Raw genomic sequence first — 20,838 nt, 5'->3', positions numbered from 1 at the left:
TGACCTCGGACCAACGATCATTCCAACTAATCCTAACCAAGGAAGTAAAATTTATTCTGAGGGTAACACAGACGAATTATAATAATATACTCGTCGGTCCTTAAGATAAGACCCGTTTAACTAATTTGATTAGATTAAAAAAGTTAGGTAAGTTAGTTAATTATAAAAAATGTGACACATTTTTCCTAAAACACCATAATCATTTTTCTTAATATTTCTCTTTTTTTTTACTTGATTATGGTTGAGGGAGTATCTATATGGATAATTTAGAAAAAAATTGATAATATGAGAAATGAATCTTACATTTAGGATCAAAACCAACTCAAAATTGGATCCTATATTAAAAACTGGAGGAGTACTTGTTTACGTTTGTTAAAAAACATTCTATTGTATCTTGGATTCTTAATATAAGTGTTAGTTACAGATTCAATTTGATCATAAATATAAGATCATAATTTACTTGGTTTTTAATATTTATCCATTTTTCTTTCAAGTAATCTCTATGTTGATTAATGATTATACATGTTAAGAATTTTCCACAAGGGAGTAGTTTCATTACATATGATTAATAAAATATTTTAGAAAAAATAATGTCTTTTATTACTAATTCAACTAATTTTCTTAATAATACCCAAATCAATTATTTAATTCTTATATTAAGCACAGGAGATCAGTGCTAAAACGATAGGAATTGTGCTGTATATATTTACTCAAAAGAAAACACAAAAAAAAAAGAGCATTGAAAAAAACACAAGATCGGTTCTCTTTCTTTGTTTTTTTTTTTTTTTGGTTCTGTTTTATTTTACCCAGTGTGTGGAAGCACATTCAAAGGCCGTTTCACTTCAATCAAAATGCCTGTTTTAGATGATTTTTTTTTTTCTCGAAAGTGTGTTTCTGATTGTCAATATTCTCTATTTTATTGACGCAGATGGGTTTCCTGGAAGTTTCTGATTTTAGACCTTGCTTATGATAATAATTAAAGCAAAAGAAAGTCATATGCAGCTAGTGACTTCCTGTGCGTGCTCGCCATTCCATTCTATCCATTTTTTAAAGGATGACCAAAATCTCCATAAATTTTGACAGGTTATATTAACTCTTCTGCCATATTGCACAGAACATAATTGAATTTTTAATAGTATGCAAATAATGCCTTTGATTTCAAATTGTTAATAATAAAACTTTTTAAATTTCACAATTTTATAAAATTATTTCCTCCGGTTCTAAATATAAGATCAATTTTATAATACAAATTAAATTATACTACAAAATATGTTTTATACTAATGATCAGAGGAGTATATTCTATCCTATTATTTCTTCAACAAAAATAAGGTACATCCTTCTAATATAAAGTAGAGTACCATTACCATGTAAACTCGATATATCTCAGTTCCGATGAATATGAAGCCTTCCGACAAGCATAGCCTTGCTGCATCTGTCATGTGGTCTTAGAACTTTCACAGAACTAGCAAAGTTTGCTGAGGAAAATGTTTAAAACTATTTTGTTTGGTCCTGCTAGAGAGATCACTTTGAATCACATTTCATAGATGAGAATCCAAAAATGGGCATCCTCTGGCAAGAAAAATCAATCTATTCACGATATTGTATGGTAAAAAAATGATGTGACTTGTCAGGCCAAAAATAACGATGTGAATGAAAATTTAATACCATCTAGACAAACCCCGCCCCCCCCCCAAAAAAAAAAAAAATCAACATCGTTGGTTGGCAAAACTTATAAACAGAGCAGCATAGTAGCATTGCGAATAAAGTCCAAGAACCCATTGGTATGAGCCACTTATTTTTCTGTTGAAATAAAAGAAAAGGTCGATGCTTGATAATGACATTCATTAAATACTGATGTCCCCACCATTTGCTGTTACTAAAGATGCGGAACGCGTTAGGCATGAATGCATGTGTAAGGATTTTCTCTATATAATCATATGCCAATCCCAATCCTCAAAGTCTTGTTGATTCTGTCTTGTACTGTTTGAACGAAGAACTCCCAAAACTGATAGGAATGGCTATGATATCTTGTTCTTACGCTCAAGGATGGACCTATGATGTTTTCCTGAGTTTCAGGGGCACGGACACCAGAAGAAGTTTCACCGGCTTTCTTTATCATGCTCTGCGTCAGAAGGGGATTAACGCATTCATAGATGATGAGGAGCTTAAGAGAGGGAAAGAAATTTCTCCATCTCTTCTGAAAGCAATTGAAGAGTCAAGGATTTCTATTATTGTATTCTCTGAAAACTATGCATCTTCCACATGGTGTCTGGAGGAGCTTGTTAAGATCCTTGATTGCATGAAGGTCAAGGGGCAATTGGTTTTGCCAGTTTTTCACCACGTAGATCCCTCAGTGGTACGCCATCAAAAGGGAAGTTTTGGCATAGCCATGGCCAAGCATGGAGATAGGTTCAAGAATAATACGAAGAGGTGCAGGTGCAGAAGTGGAAGTTGGCTTTGTCTGAAGCAGCTAACTTGTCTGGTTGGAGCTTAGAAAACGGGTAAGCCATTGATTCTTCTCCTGCAAAATAATTGGAAAAAAGCTTGCAGAGTTTTTTAGGTTTTTGTTAAAAGTTCTTAAATAAAACATAACAAATGATGAATCAAATCCTTGGTTCATTTTCTAAGTGGTTATCAAGGCTCTTGTACATATCCGAGTGAATTGTGCGGACTTTACTTTTTTTTTTTTTTTGGGATCTTCCTTTGTCCTTAAATATATCTTGCTTCATTAACATACAGGATATTGCCATTAAAATACAGAAAAGGATTGAGCATAAATAGATTGCTGGTTTGTGCAAAAATGTGTTTACAAAACTTAAAGTGAGTTGCACTGTTCATAACTCATGAAAGTACGATTCTTATTTATTTATATTATATATGGACATATACATTTTATGACAGAAAGAAGTGATTCTCCACCTACTTGTTTTGTGATTGGCTACTCTTTCTTGTAACTGGCCAGGTATGAATTTGAGATTATTCAAAGGATTGTTGAAGAGGTCTCTGGTAAATTAAATCACACCCTTATGCACATTGCCGAATATCCAGTTGGACTAGAAACTTGTTTATCAGAAGTGAAATCACTTTTGCATATGGAGCCAGGTGAACAAATTCGAATGATAGGAATCTATGGATTTGGAGGTATAGGAAAAACAACAATTGCTAGAGCTCTATTTAACTTGATTGCCAATGAATTTGATGCTGCATGTTTCCTTGCTGATATTAGAGAAAGTTCAAATCAACCAAAAGGCTTAGCACAGCTCCAAGAAGCACTTCTTTTTGATTTGGTTGGAGACAAGAACATTAAGCTAGGAAATATTTACAAAGGAATCCCCATTTTGAAGAAAAGATTGTGTTGCAAAAAAGTTCTTTTGATTCTTGATGATGTTGACAAATTAGAGCAGCTACAAGCTTTAGCAGGAGGACATGATTGGTTTGGTTCTGGTAGTGTAATTGTGATCACAACAAGAGATAAACACTTACTAGCTACTCATCAAGTTGAAAAAACATACGAGGTAAAGAAGCTACATCATGATGAAGCATTTGAACTGTTCACTTGGAATGCCTTCAAAGAAAATCCCCGGATTCAGGTTATTTTGAGATTTCACACCGTGTGGCGCTATATGCCGAAGGGCTTCCATTGGCTTTGAAAGTAATGGGTTCAAATTTGTATGGTAAAACAGTGGATGAGTGGCAAGATGCATTGGACAAATATGAAAAGATTCCCAACAAAGAGGTTCAGAATGTACTCAGAGTAACCTATGATAATTTGGAGGAGAATGAGAGAGAAATTTTCCTAGACATTGCATGCTTCTTCAAAGGGGAGACAGTAGATAGAATATGTTGAAAAGACGCTAAAAGCTTGTGGTTTCTATCCAAAAATTGGTATCGGTGTCCTAATTGATAGATCTCTTGTAACTATTGATCGGTATAACAAATTAAGAATGCATGATCTAATACAAGACATGGGAAGGGAAGTTGTAAGAGAAGATTCTCCATTAGAGCCTGGAAATCGAAGTAGAATTTGGCACCCTGAAGATGTTTATGAAGTACTTACTCAAAATACTGTAAGAGCCATGCTTTTGACATTCTTAATGTTTTGTTTAATAAAGAACTTGGTCGGTTTATTCCTCTTTTTTTTTTTTTTTTAATTCCTAACTATGTCATTTCCTTGTGCTGCGTCATAAAGGGATCAAGGAAAATTCAAGGCATGATGGTGGACCTCCCAGATCATTATATGGTACACTTGACAGCAAGCACCTTTAAAAGGATGAGAAATATGAAAATTTTTATAGTTAAGAACGCACACATTTTTGGGAGCCCTCAACATCTTCCAAACAATTTAAGATTGCTTGATTGGATGGAATACCCCTCCTCATCATTACCATCTAATTTTCGTCCAAAGAAACTTGTTGGACTCAACTTATCTCGTAGTTGTTTTGCCATGCAGGAGCCATTCAGGGTATATATCATTGTTGCTGATGCTTTTTTAATTCCTTTTTCATCTGCTTCTTCAAAACATGCATCTGATAGTGATTCAATTTTTGACTTGCAGTATTTTGATTCTTTGACATCTATGGATTTGAGCCACTGCGATCACTTAACAAAACTTCCTGACATTTCTGGAGTTCCAAATTTGACAGAATTAAATCTTGATTATTGTGCAAATTTAGAAGAGGTTGATGATTCTGTTGGATTTCTTGATAAACTTGTCGAGTTGAGGGCTTCTGGATGCACCAAACTAAGGGCATTTCCACGTGCCATTAGGTTGCCATCACTCAAAAGTCTGATCCTTATATGGTGTTCAAGCATTCAAAGATTCCCAGATATCTTAGGAAAAATGGACAATCTCGTATCCATTTCTATTGAAAGTAGTGGCATAGAAGAATTACCAGCTTCCATTGGAAACCTTATTGGACTTCAGGAACTATGCATGACATCTTGCTTAGGTCTCAAGGAACTACCAGAAAGCCTTGACATGCTACAAAATCTAAGAAACCTTAACATAGAGGGTTGTCCACAACTTCGAAATTTTTTGAAGAAATTGAAAGACATGGGACAGCATACCCCTACCTTCCATAATGTTGATTCATTGAATCTAGAAAATTGTGGCCTATTGGATGAAGATCTTCCCATAATTTTACACTCTTTTCCAAAGTTGACTTCACTAGACCTTTCAGGGAACAAATTTGAAATGCTTTCATCCTGCATACAGGAGTTTCTTTACTTGCAATTACTTCACTTAAACAGTTGCAAGTTTCTCCAAGAAATTCCAACCTTACCTCCCAATTTACGATTCATTGATGCAAGTAATTGCACATCATTGAATAGAGAGTCGTCAAGTTCATTATTGAGTCAGGTTTGTATCTGTGAAGTCAGATCTTCTCTTTTAATCTTTTGTGCCTCACATTTTCTTACCTTTTTTCTTATTTCACAGGATACCTTTCAGGAAAGGGAGTTACATGTTATTGTGCCTGGAGCAAGCATTCCGACATGGTTTGATCTCTGCAGCAAAGAAGAATATATGACATTTTGGGTTCGTGAGAAATTTCCAGTGATTGCCCTATGTTATGTTTTTGCAGTAGAGGGTGAAATGAAGAAGGAGGGTTTCAGTTGCGAAGTTCGCTTTTTCATTAATGGTGAAGAATTGTTTGAATTGGAAATACCAACAAGCTTCGCAAAAATGGTGACAGATCATGTTTGGCTATTTGATTTGCGAACGCTGCCTCCCTTCCAGGGGAAAGCGTTTGATTCTTATTTGGATGATAACTGGAATCAGGTGGAGATTTCTTGTGAAAAAATGTCTGAAGTTCCAAGTGTAACTGTGAGTTGGTGTGGGATACATGTAATCCAACAAGAAGAAAATGCGATCAGATTCACAGACCCCTATTTGGATTCTGATTCTGTCACAGAATCTGATAACAAAGAGACTGAACTGAAGAAGCTCACTAGTAATAACAAGTCAGTGGAAGATTTTCAAGTCTTCAAAGATAATTGTCACAATGTGAATGATAACTGGGAAGCCTGTGAGGCAGAGGATAGCCAAATGCTTGAATGCAAGGGAAATGAGATAAACAAAACTCAGGATGATGAGGAAATGGAAGCATTTTATGCTTCTTTAGATGCTGAGATCTTTGTTCCATTACCTTCAAAAGATATCACATCTATTTCTGAATTGAAAACTGATATCAAACCAAGTGAAGGAATCCAAAAAGCATGGAAGACATTTCAAGAATTTCTCACCAAAGATTTTTCTGAAATGTTGGAGCCTAAAAATTATAGTACCATGAAAGCTACATTGGATTGCCTCTCTGGATTATCTGCAGATGATGGAGTGTCAATAGAAATGAGATCAGTGATAATAGAAGTTTCAAGAGAATTTACTCATTGGAGTTGCGATTATAGCAATGCAAGCAAGAAAATGAAGATTACCGAAGCCAGCGTGTTGAAAATGCATGAAACAACTGAAAGTCTTGAAGCTAACAAGAGCCATTTCAAGGAGGTGATGACCATGAAAAATGAGCTGCACAGCCAATTGGCCTATTTGGAGGAGAGAAAGAAAGAGCTGGAGGATCAAATCAACGCCATTAAATCTGATATCAGGGCTTTCGAATCAGCTGAGAAAATGGTTACTAAGAGAAAGAGAGAAATTTTTGAGGAAGGAAAGCTTCTCCTAGCTCAAAGAGATGAGTTGAGAGAACAATTGCCACGCTTGAGAGATGACTGGGCACTGGCCAAGGAGATCCACGCAAATATCAGTACCGAATGGTCAAAACTTGGAGAGAAAATAAACAACAAAAGCGTATATAGGTGTTTTTGAGTGAAATATGGTCTGTTATGTAAGAGGAAGTACTAGGAATAGAAATAAATTATTGAACACATGATGTCAAGTTCACTCCAACTTTGAAGAGTAAATGTAGAATATGTTTGTTCAATGAAAGATATGTGTCACATATTAGGACTTCTTTGCTGATTGTAATGATCGAAATCAAAAGATCCATTCAAGACAAGTAGCTTGTTTGGCTCTCTCATCGTCTATGCTTGAAGAATTTAGTTATATCCTCATAACATTCCACAGCAACTAATATAGTATCTAATATTATTGTTAATTAAAATTTAAGTATTTTTTAATCCGAACAGATAGTTCCCCAACTACAATTGATTTTATCTATACTATTCAAAACCCTCAACCTTATTTAAAAATAGATTAATATAATCTTTGGTCTCTCAAGTTTGTCCTAACGTTGATTTGAATCCTTTAAGTTTTAAATCATAGGTTTTGATACCTCAAAGGGTAAAATAGTTCATATTTTTACATGTATATTAAAATATTAGTTAAAATAGGTTTAAAATAATAAATATGGAGAAATTGAAATTTTTTTCCTTCAAAACACCCTTATTTATGGGGTAAAGAATATAAGAAAGAGAATAAGAAAATTATTAAAATAAGAGAATTATGAAACAGAAAGAATGTGTTATAGAGAGAGATAATAGTTTGAAAAATAAGATAATAAATATATTGAGTATTAAAATAAGTAATTAATGAGAAAGAAATAGAAAATTTGCCTCAAATTTTAAAGCAACTTGAAAATGTTACTTATATTTAGAGATAAGGGAGAGGTGATAGTTGTTGTTTATAAAAAGAGACAAAGGAAGTATTAAATTATAGGGACCAATATTTTAAATAAAAAGAAACTTAGGAGACTAAACCCAAAATGAGGATAAACTTAACCAAAAATTATAGGAAAAAAGACACAAAAATGACAGTTAAACTTGAAAATCCCAAAATAGTCACTTGTAGGTATAAATGACCAATTTGAGATTTGCAAATTTGTTGAAATAATCATATTATCCTTTATTTTTTTATTGTTTTTAAAAAAACCAAATACCCTCATTGGCTGGTTGGTCACTAAAGTTTCGGTGCCGGCGGAGGCCGCTGGAGCTCAGGTGGTTGTCCTTACCGAAGCTTTGGTGGCCGGCAACTATTTTTTTTACGATTTCAGTAGTACGATTAAGAAGTTTTGTAACACTATTAACAAGTCTAGTATAGCAGTTAACAATAGGTTTTCCAGAAAATTCAAAAAGTAGCATTTTTACAATTTTAGTAATGCCGTTAATAAGCTCTGTAACTCTATTAACAAGTTCAATATAATATTTAACAACAGATTTTAAAAAAAATTCAAAAGTGGCATTTTTATAACTTCAATAACGAGGTTAACAAATCATGTAACGATATTAACAATTCTCATAACCATAATGACTATCTAATAAGTGGAAAAATTTTTGTTGTACAACCTTTACATGGAGCTAATATTAAAAACATTAACTTTTATGAGAGTTGTTAATATCGTTACATGACTTGTTAATCGTGTTACTAAAGTTATAAAAATATCACTTTTTGAATTTTTTAGAAAACCTATTATTAAATGTTATACCGAACTTGTTAATAATGTTATGGAACTTGTTAATGACATTATTGAAATTATAAAAATGCTACTTTTTGAATTTTCTGAAAAGCCTGTTAGTAACTACTATAGTGAACTTGGTAATAGCATTACAAAACTTGTTAATCATGTTATTAAAATTGTAAAAATTTTCAAAAAAATAGTTATCACCTATTTGAACTCCGGTGACTGATTGTCAATCGACCACTGGAGCTCAAGTGACGGTGGGCACCTGAGCTCCTGCAACCAGTTAGCCAACGAGGGCATTTAGTTTTTTAAGAACAATAAAAAAAAGATAATATGGTCATTTCAATAAATTTACAAATCTCACATAAGTTATTTATGCCTAAATTAAGATTTTGCTTATTCAAGTGACTATTTTGAGATTTCCGAGTTTAAGTATCATTTTGTGTCATTTTCTCAAAATTATAGTAACTCTTAAAAAATACTGAGTTTTTACAATTGTCAGTTAATTTATTTATTATTTTATAAAAATGAAGATGTATAGTCATTTTAATATCAATGCTAAATTTATGAAAAAATAGCTGATAAATCTTAGGATAAGAATGTCTCCACTAACTTCTCTCTCCACTTCCTCTTCACTTAATTTCTCTATCATTGGATTAACTTCCAATAGCTGAGATTTAAAATTGAGTAAAAATATTATTATAATATTAAATATAATAAAAATTTATTATATTAAACAACTTATATCAAATTTTAACACTTAACAGTATAAATTTATTTATATATTTTTATTATTTAATATTTAATATTTTAATAATATCTTTATAAAATAAATTTTAGCCATTAAAGTTTAATCTAATGATGAAAACATTAAATAGAGAGGAAGTGGAGAGTGGTAAAGAATGTCTCCATTACACGTTGTCTCCTGTTTCTTTCCATTTAAATAAAACGGCACCATTTTTTATCCTTTCAACAATCTAAGAATTTTATTCTTGCAGTGACCCCATTTTGCTGCAAAAAATCTGATTTCTACTTTGATGTTTGAAGCCATCAAATAACACACCTAAACTTGGGAAACTGATCTTGTTAGATGAGGATTAAGCAGAGAAGGGATGTGACAACAGAAGAGTGAAAACAAGGGAAGGTCAGAAGGACGGATTTGAAATTGTTTTGGGAATAAAACCCAACTTCGTTGTTGGGGTTCATGGGTTGGGAGCAAGTGCGTATCATATCTCATAAGTGGAATCTCACCCCTCCAAATGACAATGAGATCTGGGCAACGATGAGGAGGACCACGGGGGCGACTGCGATAAATTGTTTTTCCTTAATATATAACACCAGATCAGTTCTGTAGGAAAACGGTGTCACTGCATTTGCATGCATAAAAAATGTGGGACTGCTGAAAAGTTGCAAAATGGCATCGTTTTACTTACATAGAGACAAAGTGGAGACAACATGCAATGGAGACACTCCGCTCGAGTAGAGAGAAGGGTTAGTAGAGATATTATTCTCTCATAAATTACTACTACTTTCAGTCTTATTTATAAGAGTTAGTTAACTGATTTGAGAAGATTAAGAAAAGAACTTGAGTTAGTTATTTATAATAAATATGTGTTGTCTTTCCTAAAATATCCTTACTAATCAAATGTACTGACTAGAACTATTATTGTTAGAAGGATTATCTTAAAAAAAATACATAAATATGAGAGACAAAGTGAATTTGAATCTTATATTTAAAATCAAAATAAAAATTAAATAAGATCTTATATTAAGAACCAGATGTAGTATTTATAGAAGTAATCTATTTATTTTGGTCAACAAGGATGATAAAAGACCATATGTATAAAAAGGGATGAACGATGCCTGGGCTTAAGCCCAAAAGCCCACAGCCTGGCTTGCTGGATAACAGACCCGCGGTTTTTTTCCGGCCCTTACCTCTGTCTGCCATTCTCGTTTCTCAAAATCTGACGACATTGAGGGGTCTCCGTCGCGGCCGGTCGAGGTGTTTGGAGACGGTATTAGCACTGCTGGATACCGCAGCAGAACGTAGGCAAAAGATTCTCTCGTATTCTAAAGTAGGCACATAATTTTCATTTTCCTTTCGATCTTCGATTAATTTATATTTCCCTTCTTTGATTGCTCCCTTGCTAAAATGATATTGTAGGGAGTTTAAATTTGGTGCCTTCAATTGATTATAAATTTAGTTTATGATGGGGAAGATATAGTGGCTTCATATGAGTATAGCAAAATTTGGAGCGAATGCCTCTGGAATGTAATCCGTTGGTGAATTTTCATTCAGAATTATCGAGCACGAAAGTTTTGAATATTTAAAGTGCTGTTTGCCACAACTTAACTTACTAAACTGAAGTGATTCTACACGGTTGTAGTGATTTAGGAGTGGAGAGGACCAAACTGTACGAACATTTGAAATTTCTTATCTTGCTTTAAAATGTTCCTCACAATTTCTGTTGACATATTATCAAATTCTAACTTTAACTAGATGGATTGTTGAGAAAAAAAGAAGTTTGGTTTGGTTAATCCGTTGATCTCTCTCTCTCTCTCTCTTTTTTTAATAATTGGACTAAAAAGTTTGACTTTCAGGTTACTTGACCTTATCTTCCTTTTGTCACTTATTGAAGTTATATAAGATTGGTGGGAAATTGCAACTCAATAACATCATATTAGAAGTTATATATTTTTCTTTTCCTGATGGCTCTCTTGCATGAGGGAATGCATGTTGATACGATAGTTTCTTGCAAGTTTCTAAGCTTGTGTATGTAGATTGCTAGGAAATAAGATAGTGATTAATGGCCTTCAAACTAAGATGTCATCGAGGAATCATTTTTCACTGTTGTCCGCATAACAATTGAATGGTAAAGTATCCAATTTTCTGGCTAGGTCCTGCTTCTTAATTGTATTCTGTAATTTTATGGGAAAAAGTGAAGAATAATTCTGTTATATTTTTCTTGGCTGTTGGATTTTACATCTAACTTACGGTTCTCATTACTTATACTATAATTTCATGCATTTACTATGACTGTACCCTTTTTTTTTTTTTTCCCTCCCTCACAAATGTTATTTAGAAAAGTTATTATCTTTGATGGTAGGTTATACTTCTCTGTTTTTTAACTTGCTGTAGAAGGTGAAAATACACTGAACTGATGGCAGTTGTATGTCTTAATAATTTAATTCGTAGATTCTTTATTCATTTTAAAATTTGAAAGTACGTTTCATCTGTTAAGGCATCTGATATAAAAGCTCTGTTGGCTTGGCTGTAGCTTAAATATGAGGGTGTCAAATTTGTCTTACATGAAAAGTATAAATGTCACTGTTATGTACGATTAGATATTTATTTTTTCTCCCCTTAAAAATCCGGTTGCTTTGCTAAATATATGTATTATTGTTCAACAGGACATAATGACACAGCAGAATACAAGTGTTGACATAGAGTATGAATATGAAGAATTTAACAGTTCCAAGCGATCAAAACTGACTTCTAAAGTATGGGAAGATATGCTCAAAATTCAAACAAGCGATGGTAGTAAAGTTCAATGCAAACACTGTGGCAGGTTGTTGCAAGATAACTGCGGAACTTCTCATTTAAAGCGTCACATAGTCAGATGTGTCAAGCGTCCAAAAACAGGGGATGGTGTTGAGCAAGAGCTAATGACTTTACCACGTGTTCAGGACGTAGGTATTGACAAAGGTAAGCATACATTCTCTATGAATGTGAAATATTAGCCCCCAAGTTCATTTTATCTCCAAACATATTCACTAATTTTTAAAACTTTTTTTTATTTAGTTTGATTATAATATTCTTTAATGAGAGGAACAATACACAGCAGTGCATCAGTTATAGGCTGCGTTGGTTATGTACATCTAACGGATCCCCCATACAAGTATCGGTTATAGTCTCGTCTGCTTTGAGTCACTAATATATCACATAACAGTATAGAAACCATGAAGATTAAAGTATTCATAATAGAGCATCAGAAGTACATCATCTACTGCTGCTACTTGAGAGGATGCTAAAGTTGATATCTACTTAAGGAACTACGCATGCTTGAATATCTGTGTGTTTTTACTTTAATGAAGATGTGTTTTTAATGATTCCAAGCTCGGTTGATATAAAAAAGAAATGAGATAAAGATCAAATTGGTAAGCACCTACCATTTCACTCTTTCAAAAGATTCTAGAAGTTTGGTTTGTATTGATAATAATAAAATGATTCATTCCAAAGTGAATTTCAATTTGTCATAATGTGATGTTGATTTATATCTCATGATTACTATTGTCAATTGGAATGCTGGCTGACAGTTGGGTTGAGAAAAGTAGTTAACTTGTCTGTTCATTAATGCTGATATAGGAGGCAATAAAAATGAAAACGGCTGGTCGTTGGGTTGTTTGTAATACTGGAGAGGGGAAGAATGAGGGGGTTGGAGGAAAATAAGCCGACTTTTAGAGTGAGAAAAAGGCTTTCTTGCTTCTGGCTTTTGTGATGCCAATGGTGAAAGGAAAGACAAGAAATAGTTGGCAGCTCATGATTCACCTTCTGAATGACGAAGTTATCGTTCTGGGAGGTCAAACTGTGAGACAGTATTGGTAGAACTTATTTATTTGGTGGAAGGCTGGTGTTTGGTGGTCAATCGCAGAGGGACTGGAAGAAACAAATGAGAAATACCGCACAACTCGTAATGTAGCCCAAATACCTGAACGGCTTACTTGTTTCAAAGAAAAGACAATGCATAGTTTTAATGTTTTCCCACAGACAAATAGGAAGATACTAACATCCAAATCGAATCGAGGAGAGAATTCCCCTTCATATATATGTTGGCTGTGAGAAACTCTATTTTGTCTTTACTTTATAATTGCAACTTTCTGATTGATGTGTTCTGGTAGTACCATTTGTCAACCGGCAATTCCACTGAATTAACGTTTTCCATCTCTGCTAACTTGTAGAATTTGGACCAAACACAGTATATATGGCTCACCCGTTAAAGGCTGAACCTGCATCCCTTGTCACTTCTTTGCCTGAGACACCAAATAGTCAAGGATCGATCATTACTGATTCTGCTACTGGGAGGGAACAACATCCAAAAACCAAATCCATTTTGGGATTGGCTAACACTGACTCTCCCAAAAGCCAGATCGATCTAACATTGGATGATGCAGAAATGAGAGCATTTTATGCTTCCTTGGATGCTGAGACCTCAGTTGTGTCACCTCCCCAAGATAATAGGGGCAGCAGTGAATTGCCAAGAACCCCTCCATGCGAAGAGACTGAGAAAGCTTTGAAAACATTGCAAGACTTCCTCTCCAAAGACTTTTCCGTTGTATTGCATTCTGAGCAGCGCAATTCGATGAAGTCCACCTTAGAGTACCTTTCCAACCTCACAGTATATGATGGGATCTCTCTGGAAGTGCGCTTATTAATATCAGAAGTTTCGAAAAGATTTACTCAGTGGAGTTCTGAATATAATAATGCTGGTCGGCAAATTGAGTGTGCTAGCACGAACCTGTTGAAAGCAGATAAAGTAGAAGAAAGTCTTGAAGCTAACAAGAACCAGTTTAAAGAACTAGCATCATTAGAAAACGAGTTAAGCAGCCAGTTAGCCGGTTTGGAGGAAAGAAAGAAAGAATTGGAAGAGCAGCTGAGTGGCATTAAAGCAAACATCTGTGTTTTTCAGTCAGCTAAGACCACGGCAACGAAGAGAAAGAGGGAAACATTCGAGGAAGGAAAGACCCTTAAAGCACAAAGAGATGAGTTGAAAGAACAAGCCCCACACTTAAGAGATGAGTGGGAATTGGCTAAGAAAACCCAAGCAAATATAAAAGCTGAATGGTCAAAGCTAGCAGAAAAATTTAATGAAAGGCTAGATGGTGTAAACTGTCAGTACTTTGATAGTAACAGGCGCATTGAGCCTTGTGAAAATTGATTGATTTTACAAACTGATTTGTAACATAGCAAATATTGGTTGCTGCATAATGTAATTTAGGAAGTGAAGCCAAAAGAACGGCAGGCTTGAGTATATATTGCTGTTCAATAATTCTTTGTTCAGCCAGAGCTAAAGGTCCATTTGGAAGGATAGCACTTTTCAGATTAAATATGCATGCTTTCGGGAGAATGTTGAGGCAACATTCGTTACGTGTAATAAAAGTACACTATGTTTAAATGGGAAGAAAACTAGGATAAGAATAAGAAAAAATGGAAGCGGGAGAAAATAGAGGTGAGAGAAAATTGGAGGGATGATATTTATTTTCTATCCTCGTGTCTGGATAGAAAGGAGAAAATAAAAAAGAAAAGAAAGTGTTTAACATTTACAATGACAATACTCTTGTTTGATTTATCATGCCATGAAAATAAATTCCAATAAAAAATTAAAACCATCGAATTAAAATGAAATTATTTTTATATTTGATTTTAAAATCAAAATATTAAGTAAAATATAGTTGTGCACAAACTAAACTAATAATAAAGAGAAAGTTAAAATAAAGATAAATGTCATAATGACAATAATATCTTTTGAAGTGGGGCAAGCAGAAGGTTTGCATCCATCCATAGGAATAAGATGTCCCCGCAAAGTCAAAGAGAGTTCACATCAGTTGGACAAACTATACTTTTACAATTTTTTTAATAGAACGCAAAACAAGAAATGATATTATCCAAGGAAATTAAACCAACAGGAGAAAATAAAGCTCCCCATAGATTTCAGAGTACGCATTTGTGCCAATTCTTGGAGATTAGATTGTAGCTGGAGCATAGAGTCATCTCTATTAAGCAGAAAGAAAAGGGAGGGGGGAGGAAAGAATCAAAAGTAGGGAAAAAGATTCATTTCATCATCAAAAAACAGAAGGAAAAAAAATTCATATTCTATAAGAATTCAAGATTATTTTAAATTGAAAATATACCTTTTTCATTTAAATATATTGAATGCAATTAACGCGTCTTGAAACACTAACCTTTCTAACGGAGCCCATGCGGCTGCTCTAATGGGAACTGTATTCCAACAAAACAATTAGACTATCTATGCCCAGTGGGCTAAGAATACATCAGCTAATCATAAGCATGAAATTAATAGAGAAAATAGCAAAAGTCTTCACTAATCATAAATAATTTTTTTCACTCATTCTCAGAATTTAGACCATCGATCATTTGCACAAGGAAAGGAGCTCAGTTTCCAACTCAAAAGTAAAATGGTATATAAGTCTTGTTGAACTTGTCTTAACAAAAGATCCACAAGTACCAAAATTACAAATAAGGGAAGTCATACCGCGAAAAAAGAAGAATCGAAGGTCTAAAATTCTCCTTACTAAAGGAAAAATACATAAAGCATTCGAACAAATGGCTGCTTCTTTCAATAAATTTCAGCATTAGTCGTTAACTTAACTAGTGCCTGTGCCTGTAGCCTCATGTGATGTGGAACCCCAAAAGATGTTCTCTTGGTATTTTCTTTCCTATACAAGAAGTGGTATTTTAGCTGCTAATCAATCTTCGTTTATTTCAATTTTTTAAGCTCAGTGCATACTTCCTTTCAATGGAGAGGACTACTCTTTTCAAGTATTGTGAGATCTTTTTTAGCAATAGAAATAGATTTATCTTGAATAGAATTATCATTGTCTCTTATGAGCTCAACTAATCTCTTAATTCCTTTCATCATTGTTTCATAGCTTTGCACAATAATATCAATCATAGCCGCCTTAAACATTTGTCCATTAGAAGATGGATGTAGTTCCTGTTGATTGTTCTAAGGTTCACATATTGCATTGCACTTCGTATTTGCAGTTAAGTTTAAGGCATAGTTTACTTCATCCATTATACTATTAAAAAACTCATTTAAGTCAATACCCTTACATTCTCATCATTCATTCTTGATAGTCTCGTTATGATTTTTTGTTGCTCTATTTGTCCTAATTTTTTTTTCCTTTTCTAACAGAAGAACACAAAGAGCGTGTTTGGCTATCTCAGAAAAAAAATTAAGTGCGCGGAGAAAAATGAGATCCTGACCCTGATATAAGACGAGAAAGAGAAGGTAGCTAGGAGAAGAGACAAATATTAGTGGTACATTTTCATTCAGATGAATATAGGAAAGGCAATTGTAGCATGGATGAGAGATGGTAGAGGCAACTTTTGAAGTATGAAGGGAAAGAAGAAAAGCAAAATGGTAGTCAAAGAAAGGAAAGAAAAGAAGGCAGTGAAGAAAATAGAAACAGAGTTTTTAAAGTCCTCTGATACCATGGGACCAAAATAAAAGGAAACAGGATAAAGCTTCAAAGTTTAAAATTTAAGGTCAGGATAGATGGTTAAAAAAACTAAAATTGTACCAAACTACAAGAACTTACAAATGTTCTAAAGAAATTAAAGAGGGATTACATTCCTGTTCAAATAATTTCAAGCAAATTCAAATAAAGATTATAAAATATAATTGTCGAAGGCAAACTGCATGATTTTATGTGAAAAAAATAGGGATCAAAGAAAAGATATATATATATATATATATTTAATAGAAGTTAGAGACAAACATCTTAGAACAGAAAACAATAAGAAAAAAAAAAATTAAGAGACTGTACTATATGTGTGTATATATATAGTTATAGTTTTAGTATAACATGTGTGATTGCATGGACAGATAGTTATATGATCAAGGATGGAGGCAAATGTTGTGATCAGGCCATGAGGCCTCTAATATTTTTATGATGTTCTAAGTTCTAACCTCTTAATTATTAATTTTTTGTCATTAAAATTTATAAAATGGTAGATGCAATGTTTTCAAAACCGGACCGGACCGGACGGTCCGACCGGATCAACCGTCGACCGGAGGTGAAGGCGGCTTGAGTTGCATGTAAAAACCGTTCTGAGTGTTAATCCGTTTTGAGCCGTTGTGAGCCGGCTTTTGAGCCAGAAACCGCCATTAGCCCGGAACCCGGAACGGTTTTATAATAACCGGCCGGCCTGAGTTTTCTTCATTATGGCAGCCACCAGCAACGAAGAAGAAAGATAAAGATGAAGAAGAAAGATGAAGGAAGAGGAAGAAAACGAGAGAGAGTATCAAACCACTGCCCATAAAAACTCATGCTCAGAAAAGAAGAAGAAAAGAAGCAAAGATCTTATATCCTAAGCTCCATACTCCATACAGAAGAAATCGAAATGGATTTGTAGCTGTGTTTTGTTCGTGAAAAGTGGAAAAAGGAAGTAAGAAAGACGAAAATGAAAGATACAAGTGAAGAAGAAAGGGATGCATTTAATTATACAATAACTGATGGATATAAAATTGCATTGCAGCAATATTCGCTGGATAAAAGCAGACATCACTGCAACTTTTTCTTCTTTTCAGGTGTATCTTATCCTTCGTCCAACGTCATTTTTTTGTCAATATTTTATCTTTTAAAAAAATCAAGAAAAAAAGCATTTCATATTCAAATTATTTTTAACAAATAAATAAAAATATCAATTTTTTATTTTTTATGAATTTAAAAAGTATGCCCCTGTTTTAAGATTTGAAATGCCCAATACGATGTAACATCTCATGTAGATATTAGTACTAACTTCATTGTAAAAAAAAAAACATAATTCTAATTATTACATAATTGAAATTTTATTCTTACTATTTTTATTTTTATCTAAAACATTTATATTTATACTATTTTTTTATCATTTTTGACTAATTATGTCTATATTGTTATATAAAATAATATTTTTAATTAATTATTATGGCACCGGTTCGACCAAACGGTTTAACCGATTTAACCGTTTGAACCATGACCCGCTGACTTTTCCGGTTTAATATCCGGTCCGGCTTTTAAAACATTGGGTAGATGTTTTGATGTGTCATATAATATGGCTTTATGTCTTAAGTAAGATAAAATTGTGCAATTTTGATTTGTTTTCTTTAAAAATCATAAAAGTGCAAAGTTTCGTCATTTATTATCCTAAAATATTAAAATGATTTTCATTTTACTTGGAACTTAGGTCATTTATCAGAGGCGTTTAAGAATAAGGCATCTAGGCACACCCAAAAAAAAAAAAAAGGGAATCTATTGAGATGTATTCTCAATTTATCAAGCATGTATATTCATACATATGAGTATCTCTCCTTTTTATTTAAGTTCGCAATAAATTATGCAATATTATTTTACTCTATTAATCCGTGGAAACTTTTTGCACATACTGCATCTATTTTTTTTCAGAAGAGCCAAAATATACCACTCTTTAGTTGTTTTAGCAGCTTTAAACTATAATGCAGGTTTATTATTTTTGCAGGGAATGACCTTCAAAAATAATTTCACATATTCAAGGTCTTCTAAAATACTCTTTTGTTTCTTAATGTAAAACCTATTTAATTAATTTGATTAGATTAAAAAAGTTAAGTAAATTAATTAATTATAAGAAATATGACATGTTTTTTTTTTTTTTCTAAAACATCATAATCATCTTCTTTAATATCCTCCTTCCTCTTCTGTTTGATTATGGTTGAAGGAGTATTAATAAAAGTAATTTAAGGGAAATAAATAAACATGAGAAATAGATCTTACATTTAGAACTAAGATTAACTCAACAATTAAGTCCCACGTTAAAGACCGGAAGAGTAAAACATTTATAAGTTCAGGATCTAGGAATAAATTTTTCAAAAATGAACTTGATAAAGTTAAAAAAACTACAAATTCAGGAGTATATAAATAAGACATTTAAGTTTCAAATGTAACTCTTAAATTTGCAGTTGAGAATCCAATGTGAGAGAGCTAGTGATGCCCAACATAGATTCAAATCTTATGATTATTATAAGGGGTTTATTAATATGTAAATATAACGGTAAACATTATTCGACTCATGAAAATTTATTTATTCAAAAAAATTATTTTTTTAGATGTTACGAAAAGTTTAGATCCCAACCTAAAGATTTTTCATTGAAAAAATATCAAGAATAAAATAAAAAGTTAATCTTTGAACTTTAAAAACCTAATCCGAAATTTAGGAGCGTCTTGACGAAAAATTAAAAATAAATGTGTTTATGTAGATGGGCGCGCGCGCATATATATAAAACCTTTCCTATTGCTTGTAGGGAATTGGACATACATTGCATTAAATTACTTAATACTCCTCCAAACCTATTTAACTAATTTGGTTAAATTAAGAATGTTAGGTAAGTTAGTTAATTATAAGAAATATGGTATGTTTTCCCTAAAACACCATAATCATCTTTCTTAATATCTTTCCTTCCTCTTCTACTTGATTATGGTTGATGGAATATCCATAGAGATAATTTAGAAAAAAATTGATAAATATGATAAATAGGTCTTATATTTATAACTAAAATCAACTCAATAATTAGGTCTTATATTAAGGACCAGAGGAGTATAAAATTAGATGTGAACTTCCTATGTTCTGTACAATCCATAGTTCATAATAAATGGCTTAAAATAGCTTTATGAACGGAGAAAGTAGTATACTGTTAGGCAGGAACTGGCGAGAAAACACTACTTTCATTGGAAAGCAACTTTAAGTGGAAAGAGTTTATATCCTTACGGCCAATCGTATAACTCGAAATCCTTGACAATAAGTGCAAGTAAGTCCATAGACTCCACCATCACTGTAACTATAAATTCATGCTCAATTCTCTCATCATCTCCCATCAGCAATAATCAAACCAAAAAGAAAGCTATAGTTTGTGAGCATTCAGATCAAACAATGAAGATCACATTTGTAGCATTCGTCCTTCTCTTCGCCTTCGCCACAAAGCCACTGCTTAGAGCCGCCGATGCAGCACCAGAACAGGTTGTTGATACCTGCGGCAAAGTGCTCCGAGCAGGAGCCAATTACTACGTATTTCCAGCTCCGGCAACTCCAAACGGCGGTGGGCTTTCTCTTGCAAGCATAGGGAAAGAATGCCCACTAGATGTTGTGGTTGTCCAAGGCGATTCAGGCCTACCATTGTCGTTCACACCCGTCAACCCTAAGAAAGGTGTCGTTCGTGTCTCTACGGATCTCAACGTTGTGTTCTCTGGTGATACAGATTGTCCTCAGTCCAACGTGTGGAAGCTCGACGACTACGATGATACCACTGGACGGTGGTTCGTGACGACGGGTGGGGTCATCGGCAATCCTGGGTGGCAAACGGTGAACAATTGGTTCAAGATTGAGAAGTATGAAGACAGCTATAAGTTAATGTACTGTCCAACTGTGTGCAGTAACTGTACTGTCCAGTGCAAGGATATTGGTATATATGTTGATAGTGAGGGATACCATCGTCTTGCTTTGAGTGATTCCCCATACAAAGTTCAGTTTCAGAGAGCCTGAAGATTGCTTCATCAACAAGAATTTTATGAATAATGCATAATTTATAGGTTTCCCAAGTAGGGTTCTTATGTCCTGCTCTCTCCAACTAATAAAACAACGAATAAATAAATAAGCTGGTAGAGCTTTCTGCCCA

The 20,838-nt window shown here is 33.6% G+C and overlaps 3 protein-coding genes and 1 pseudogene across 4 annotated transcripts; all 4 read left to right on the top strand.

Annotated features, from left to right (window-relative positions):
- The first annotated feature begins 2,001 nt into the window (after positions 1 to 2,001).
- LOC114748045 (TMV resistance protein N-like) lies at positions 2,002 to 3,652 on the top strand (annotated as a pseudogene).
- Positions 3,653 to 3,888: 236 nt separating this feature from the next.
- LOC114748047 (disease resistance-like protein CSA1) lies at positions 3,889 to 6,941 on the top strand. Of its 2 annotated transcripts, none has more exons than XM_028936401.1 (4): positions 3,889 to 4,069; positions 4,192 to 4,464; positions 4,558 to 5,361; positions 5,452 to 6,941. In XM_028936401.1, the coding sequence occupies exons 1-4, from the start codon at positions 3,947 to 3,949 to the stop codon at positions 6,820 to 6,822; spliced, it is 2,571 nt and encodes an 856-aa protein (XP_028792234.1). In that variant the 5' UTR covers positions 3,889 to 3,946; the 3' UTR covers positions 6,823 to 6,941. The 2 variants fall into 2 exon arrangements, with proteins under 2 accessions (XP_028792234.1, XP_028792233.1); XM_028936400.1 differs by having other exon boundaries at positions 5,440 to 6,941.
- Positions 6,942 to 10,272: 3,331 nt separating this feature from the next.
- LOC114748044 (uncharacterized) lies at positions 10,273 to 14,349 on the top strand. Its single transcript, XM_028936399.1, has 3 exons — positions 10,273 to 10,488; positions 11,825 to 12,119; positions 13,373 to 14,349. The coding sequence occupies exons 1-3, from the start codon at positions 10,273 to 10,275 to the stop codon at positions 14,347 to 14,349; spliced, it is 1,488 nt and encodes a 495-aa protein (XP_028792232.1).
- Positions 14,350 to 20,045: 5,696 nt separating this feature from the next.
- On the top strand, positions 20,046 to 20,838 carry LOC114748049 (miraculin-like). The gene has a single exon (XM_028936404.1). The coding sequence runs from the start codon at positions 20,097 to 20,099 to the stop codon at positions 20,703 to 20,705; it is 609 nt and encodes a 202-aa protein (XP_028792237.1). The 5' UTR covers positions 20,046 to 20,096; the 3' UTR covers positions 20,706 to 20,838.

This window comes from Neltuma alba, unplaced genomic scaffold (genome assembly GCF_004799145.2).
Source record: "Neltuma alba isolate B1F8T4 unplaced genomic scaffold, ASM479914v2 tig00005585_pilon, whole genome shotgun sequence".
NCBI lineage: Eukaryota > Viridiplantae > Streptophyta > Magnoliopsida > Fabales > Fabaceae > Neltuma > Neltuma alba.
This window is presented reverse-complemented; position numbering and strand designations above follow the sequence as displayed.